This window comes from Hemitrygon akajei, chromosome 8, assembly GCF_048418815.1.
Source record: "Hemitrygon akajei chromosome 8, sHemAka1.3, whole genome shotgun sequence".
NCBI lineage: Eukaryota > Metazoa > Chordata > Chondrichthyes > Myliobatiformes > Dasyatidae > Hemitrygon > Hemitrygon akajei.
In genome coordinates, this window is record NC_133131.1 from 115,241,010 (window position 1) to 115,248,708 (window position 7,699).

At 35.8% G+C, this 7,699-nt stretch overlaps 1 protein-coding gene across 2 annotated transcripts in view; it reads left to right on the forward strand.

The window, feature by feature from the left end:
- The window catches only part of plcl2 (phospholipase C like 2), a 229,962-nt gene extending 227,509 nt beyond the window's left edge, over window positions 1-2,453 (forward strand). For both annotated transcript variants that reach the window (XM_073054422.1, XM_073054421.1), the window contains exon 6: window positions 776-2,453. In XM_073054422.1, coding sequence (XP_072910523.1) covers window positions 776-1,015 — 240 coding nt within the window. In that variant the 3' untranslated portion in view covers window positions 1,016-2,453. The remainder of the gene's footprint in view (window positions 1-775) is intronic.
- Window positions 2,454-7,699: the final 5,246 nt, after the last annotated feature.

Sequence of the window (7,699 nt, forward strand, 5' to 3'; positions counted from 1 at the left end):
GGAAACAGGGCATGCCCTTGTAATATCTTAACTGTGATTAATTTTAGGTAACTTGTAATGCTAATCACAAGCTAATTTTAAATGGGGACAAGCTTATTTCATTGCATTCAAGCAAACATTACAAGGCCAACTACCACCTCATTTACAGTATCTAATTGCTTTCTTTATTGATTCCAGGGATTTGCCAAGAAGCTGATCAATGGAATCTTCTTAGGATTCCTCAGTGTTACATTTTGGAGTAGTCACTTGGATCTTTGCTAAGTTGGACCTGGCAAGAGATCTGACACCCTCACTCATTCAGTGAGAGTTCTAGGGCAGAAGACAGAAAGTTAAAATTACTGTATGAAAATTATTTTGCTTTAATTTCATATTATTAATTATTGGTTTATTTTTTAGCATTTTAGTTAACTTTTTTTTAAAATTTAGTTATACCAATTATAACACTTCTAGTTGTTTCTGAATACGAGAGATATTTAAAATCCACTACAAATCAAATTTAGTTTTTACAGTTGATAGAATTCTGCTGCTAGCTTTGCCAGCTGTCAGAAAATGGAATGGCTCTTCAGTGACAAAGCCTCTTCACTGCCACATGATTGTCTATTGCCGTTAGGGCAATGCTCTAGATTCCATGATGCACCAGACCAGTAAGATTGACCTTCTACAAACAAAGTAACATTCTATCTCAGTTTCCCTCCTGTATCTTGGCTGTATACACTCGATACATGTATCAACTACTTGCTTAATTTAGTCTTTGTGAACTATTTACTATCTACAGGGGCAAGCTGATTTGCTGAAAAATGCTAAAATTGAAGCGTTGGAGAACCTGAAGCAAATTCATTACGCTGCAGTGTCTTGTGGTCTGAATAAGCCAGGCACTGGGAATACAGAATCTTCCAAGCCAAGGAGAAGCCTAGAGGCCATACCTGAGAAGGAAAGTGTGGAGGTTGGAGCTGGGGATCGAGCTGCAGAATCTCGCCAGAATACGATTGAAAAATCTGTCAAAGCCGCCAAATGAAGACAATCACATGGAACTTTTGTTTGCACTGGAAAGCCTGCTTGGGTTGGTTGGTTTTCGTACTTTGGCAATTCTAAAGCACAATTCTCGTTCTTGGTATATTGTGACAAATGGAGCATTGAATGTAACACTTCTCCAAGTGAAAATATGCTACTAGTGATGGAAAATTTCTACTGCTTTTAACAAGTAGTAGACATGCCACTGAATGTTCATCTGCCAAACTATTGTGTGTATATATGTCACAAATAAATCTGTTAAAGTGTAACTTCTTTTCTAATAACTTATGCTGCCTTTTTACATTCTTTTTGTAAATGTAACATTTCTCTAGATATCTAAATGACATGTCTGAATTTAAATGCAAAATGGTTGTTATACAGAAGAATATGTAAAGTATATATAAATACAATGAAGTGTCTGTAGTGAAGCCACTGAAAGATTGCAAAGATTGTTGAGCCATAAGTGGAATCATTGTATCGTTGATTATGGTCACTGAGTTTCAGTGCACTTTACAATGACCATTAATCAAGAAAAAGCTGGAAAAAGTTACTGTAAATTCTGCTCTTTAGAGATGATTGTTAATGTTAAAAATACATTTGAAGTGCTTGTACCCAGCGTCTGGTGACCAAATAGACAGCAGCTTTTAGCAAGTTGTTGTAATGTGTATAGCTATTATTTCATTAAATGGAAAGGTTAGGCTAATTAATTTCAACAAGAAATTATTTCCAAGTCAGTCAGTTAGTCATTCAGTGCATTGCCTGTAGCCATGATCTTCCATTGTGCTAAATGTACGTGATTCACTTTGAAAGAAGGGAAATACTTTGACCTCTCTTTCACAAGAACAGGAGTAGGCCTCCAGACCCCTCAAGCCAACCTATTAGGATCATGGCTGATCTATTCCAGTCTCAGCTCCTCTTCTATCCCAGTTCCCTATAATCCAGAATTCTTCAACCTTTCAGATATTTACCCTATCTCCATTTTTAATTTTATCTAATGATCTGGTCTCAACCAATCATGGGGGTAGAGAGTCCACAACCTTCTAGGAGTAGCAATTTCTACAACTCAGTTTTAAATGACCATGCCCCTCATTCTGTAGTTGTGTCTCTTGTTCATGACTCTCCCACTAGTGGAAACATCTCAACATCCACCCTGTCAAGCCAAGACCATGATCTTACACGTTTGAGTAGGGTCACCCTTCATTGTTCTAAATTCCAAGGAATGCAGACTCAGCTGTCCAGCTCCTGTTGATAGGGCAAACATCTCATTCCCAGGAATTAGCCTCTTCTAGCTCTGTGAATTACTTGAAAATGGTCGTATAATATAAAATGTTAATTTCATCATTGTTGACAGTCTTGAATCAATCAAAAGTTGTTGGGTTTGTTTAGAGCAAAGCAGCAACAAACATTTGCATTTTTTAAAAATAAAGTCCATGTGAAATCCACCAATTTACTGGTCTAGTGTGCAAAGTAGTTCAGTTGTTGGGTTTGTTTAGAGCAAAGCAGCAACAAACATTTGCATTTTTTAAAAATAAAGTCCATGTGAAATCCACCAATTTACTGGTCTAGTGTGCAAAGTAGTTCAGTTGCCGTTGCAGACCTTTGTTCAGGGCTTTTAGGAATGGTGTGATAGGGAAAAATTCACTGCTACATATATAAGTTATATTATCAATGACAAGTGATAAAAGACCGAAGAGAACTTTTACTAAACATCACCCCTTTTGATCAAAAAGTACGTGAAAGTTGCATAAGCCTAACAATCACTGTACAATCTTTCTAGCTAACCCTGAAGATAATTATTTTTCAATTACCAATCCATCAAATGTTCCAATCTTTTCTTAATCTTTTCTGCTCTTTGATTCTACTAGTTTACAAGACACTGCATTATAAGGCAATGGCTAATGCATACACCATTGTAATCTGTCCTCTCCCTAAACTGTATTCTTTGCTCTTAATATTTATGATCATTGGGAAATATTATTAGGGTTCAACTAATCTATGTAATTATTTAGTAACCACTGTGAGTTTATTCTCACAGGTTCTTAAAATTTATTTTTGCAGTGAGAGAGTAGACTTTCTTGTGCAATCACATGGTAAAAAGGATTACATCAGTGCTGTTCATCAAGGAGGGTCAGGTGACCTCACGTTGCAGCTCACATCCCTCTGTTCAAACTTCATTTACGCATTGTGGCTACAGTCAGTGAAAGTCTATCCTGCAACGTCTTGTCGGCATCAGTTTTCTTGTTTTCCCTTTCACTGCTTTCAGTGTTTTTGAACAGCTGTCTGAATTGTGCTAAGAACTCCAGGCACAGCCTTGCGCACACTCTTCACTTGCTGTAATTTCTAATTTTGTTGGAATCCTTCATTACTTTACCTTGAGAGGAAAACATCACCGTGTTTCCATCCCTCCTAACACTTTGACTTATTGCCCTTAAATGTTTGCATTTCACAAGCTACTTCATTTGGATTCAAAAAACCCTGGAAATCGATGTTTTCTCATTACCGGCTGCACCCTAGCATGATACAGCAGATTTTTCATTCATAATAACCCAGGTATTGAAGTTCTTGGAATGAAATTTGAATAGTTTCTGTGAGAGCAGCTGATAACCTTTGCCATTCAATGAAGACAAAATCTAACACCATGAAGCTTATTTGTACCTACTGTATATTTATTTGTCTAATTATTTACCCAGATTTGTTTTGAGGTATTAACTTGCTTCTCTGCTATATATTTATATAGTTAGGGGCAGAAGATAAATAATTTTAAACTTAGGTTTATTTTATGAACTTGGGTTTATTTTCATGTACAGAATCCAAGTTTATTGCCTTCTCTAATGTAATTAAAGAGCAGCAACATTAATGATCCATGCAAGAATCGTCCATTGAAAACAAATGCACACATTCTCTTGACAGCTGCTGTCTGGACCAGTTCTGTCACTTAATAAAATCATGGCTTATCCCCAAGTTCACTTTCCTGCTGATTGATACATCCGTTGATTCTCTTATTGTACAAAATCTAACTATCTTACTTCTGTTTATAATTAATAGCAAAACACCCACAGCTCTCAGATAGAAAATAATTAACACACATAACCCTCTGAGTAGAGGAGTTTCTCCTAAGACTGTGTCCTCATCTTTTGGATTCTTTGGCCTTCAGTTTCTAAACTCTTCAGTTCGAGGAAACTGTCTCAGAATGACTGCCTTGAAAATCTGTCTCAGTCTTACGTCAATCAGATTACTTCCAATCCACGCCCCCCCCCCCCCCACCAACACAAGGAAGAGGTGGTCCCTCGTACTTCACCTCCCCTCATAGAACAACTCCTTATCCCTCATGAGTCCTCAAGTGAAATTAGGCAAAGAAATCTTTCCTTAGTTATAGAGATCCAAATGGACACAGTTCTCCAGATGTTATTTAACCAAAACTGCATAGTTCCATAAAATCTTCCATATTCTATCCAACCCACGTGAAATAAAGGCAAGAGATCCACTTGCCAAGAAAATACTCTATTTAGTACTTTGTCCTTAGCTTATGGAGTTTATATGGCTTTAAAATCTGGAAAATCTTCACTATTCCATTTTTCTTCCTGTTTATATAAACAAATTATTTTTCGGTCACATCCAAAAGCAGTAAGCTTGCCATTGCAAATTTGTCATCTATTAGTCCTGCCACTTGATTTTCCCCTGGATTGGCTCAGTACATAAGAGGATAAAATGTAATGTCTGAAAATGTGATAGATGACCCGTTTGTTTACCATTAACAGATTTTTATCATGCATTCACTTATTTGGGGTGTCCTAAATATTCAAAGTTCAATTTATAAAGCTTAGCTTACTTAAGAACTGAGATCAGCAAATTGGGTCTCAATGTACAATTTGCAGCATATCTCTAATCTGTTTCCCATCTTTAATTCCTTGATTTTCTGTACAGCATATTCTTTACGAGTGCCTGTATTTATTAGTAATATATTCTAAACAAAAGTATGTTTTCTGGCTTGAGGAAAGGAATCAGCTGCCACTAAATTGAAACATTATTATGTTAAGAGAAGTATGAGCAATTTACAAGAGGTCCGTAATAATATTTTCTATAATACAGTATATTTTCTTGCAATTGGAAGATACTTTAAATAAATCAAGTCTTATTTTGGCAATGTCTTAATGCTGTAGATTATCATGCTGATCCTCCATCTCTATATAGGACAGATTCTACTAAGTAACACTTAAAACATCATTTGCAAATCTCAAATCAGAGGATCAATAATAGGACCCATTCCAATGAATTAATTAACAATTTAACTTTGTGAGTTTGGCACTCACTCCTTTAGGCTGTCCATTAAACTTAGTTGCATCAACTGGGTACATTTTGTCAACCAGACCATGTCTGATGAAGGAGAAAAAGATTACCCTAACAGTGTTGCATATTTGAACTGAGCCACATTTTGCCCATCCACATCTGAGCCATGCAGATGTGATAATGATCAGTATTACTAAAGGAAGGATAATGTTTAAACTACTTACTGTAAGCTTTGCATGCGTATTGATCCATGACTTAGTTACTTAAGAGACGTGGTGTACAAAAACTTGCACAGCAAGATGGTTTTATTAACTTTGCAAACAAAGAAAATCAATGTTCTTAATGCAGATGTTTTTTATTGTTACATGACTATCTGAAATTCAACCAAACATTTTTAGAATCATCAAATCAACAAAATGAAGTATTTTATGTCATAATTTAAAAAACCCATGCAACCTTTGTCAAGGAATTTTAAATTAATGATTTTGATTAATCTATTTTACTGTGAAACAGTGAATTTTAGAATGCAGTGCATAGAATTTGTATATAGTCCTACCTAATTTTTGGACATCAGAGAGAAAATTAAGGAAGGGAGCTGCTATGTAATTATTTCACAATACAAGAAAATGGAGTCCTCCAAATCTCAATTAAACAAATAAAGTAAGGCATCCAATCAAGTCTGGAGTTGATAAATTCCTGAAAATTAATTTTAAGAATTGCATTTATTAAAGACTGAATATAATCTGCAGGTTGCAAAACATTAATATATATTTTCATCATATATTTATATATGATATATAAAACAATAGTCCTGGACATTGCATAAGAAATATTAGGTCATTATGATTAATACTATGTATGATAAGTTTAACTTGGGAAAGTGAGACATTGTAATTAGTTGTGTTTTGCCAGAATACTGGAGTTTTTTTAAAGGATTCATATATAAGAAAATACTGTAAATAATTAATAGGGAGACAAACATAAGCGATGTTTCAGATTGATAACCTCCAATCACAAGTTCATTGTAAATATTCATGTTGATGGGAATACAGTTCTTTGCTCCCTGCTGTCTGTGATACAAAACCACAATACTTTTATCTGTTCACTTCTGCCAGTAAAAGTGAACTTTTAATTAGCATAATTGCTTTTGATTTCTTGCCAAAAATTTATTTCATTGACTCTTTGCTATGATGTGACCTACCAGACTGAGAAGAAATGCCACTAGTTTACCTATTATACAACAATACTGTGAAGAAATGTTTTATTAAAAGTTAATTTGAAATCAATTGTTCTGCTTTAATACTACATTCATATTATATATTTAAAGTAAAATATGGTATTGTCAGATTAAAATGCTGTTTCCAAAACAGTACTGCAGTCATTTACTGACCTTAAATAGTATAGAGCAAATACTTAATATTAAGAGCATGGTTTCATTATAGAGCATCTGTTATATTGATTTAATTCCATGATCAGCTGACCTAATGTCTAATGGTTTGCAAGAAAACAGAGTATTCTGATATCGAAGAATATTGGAAACCACTGATTTCCTAAAGAACAATTTATTTCAAACTCACATTTTTAAGCAGTTCCTCAGCATTAACATAACAATTCAGAAAGAAGCTGAGGATAACTTGTTTACACTCTATTTCCTTGGGTTCTGAGATGGCCCAGAGGGTGATGTGTTAACCTGTAATCCACAGGTAAGGGTGAGTAAGTGGGTGGCTTGAGAGATGTATACTCTGGCCTCTTAATGCTCCAGGTAAAATGACTCACTCCAGGGTGCACAAGGCTGGAAAGAATGAATGAATGAATGAATGAAATGACTTTATTTCTTACATCCTTCACATACATGAGGAGTAAGAGACTTTACGTTATGTCTCCATCTAAATGTGCAATGTGCAATCATAATAATTTATAATAAATAGAACAGTCAAAAATACACACAGATCAGTGTGAGTTAATCAGTCTGATGGCCTGGTGGAAGAAGCTGTCCTGGGGCCTATTGGTCCTGGCTTTTATGCTGCGATACCATTTCCCAGATGGTAGCAGCTGGAATAGATAGTGGTTGGGGTGACTCGGGTCCCCAATGATTCTTCGGGCCTTTTTTACACAGCTGTCTTTGTAAATGTCCTGAATCATGGGAAGTTCACAACTACAGATGTGCTGGGCTGTCCACACCACTCTCTGCAGAATCCTGTGATTAAGGGAGGTACAGTTCCCATACCAGGCAGTGATGCAGCCAGTCAGGATGCTCTCAATTGTGCCCCTGTAGAAAGTTCTTAGGATCTGGGGGCCCATACCAAACTTACTCAACTTTCTGAGTTGCGTTTTTCACCACACAGCTGATGTGTACAGACGATGTGAGGTCCTTGGTGATGTGGATGCTGAGGAACTTAAA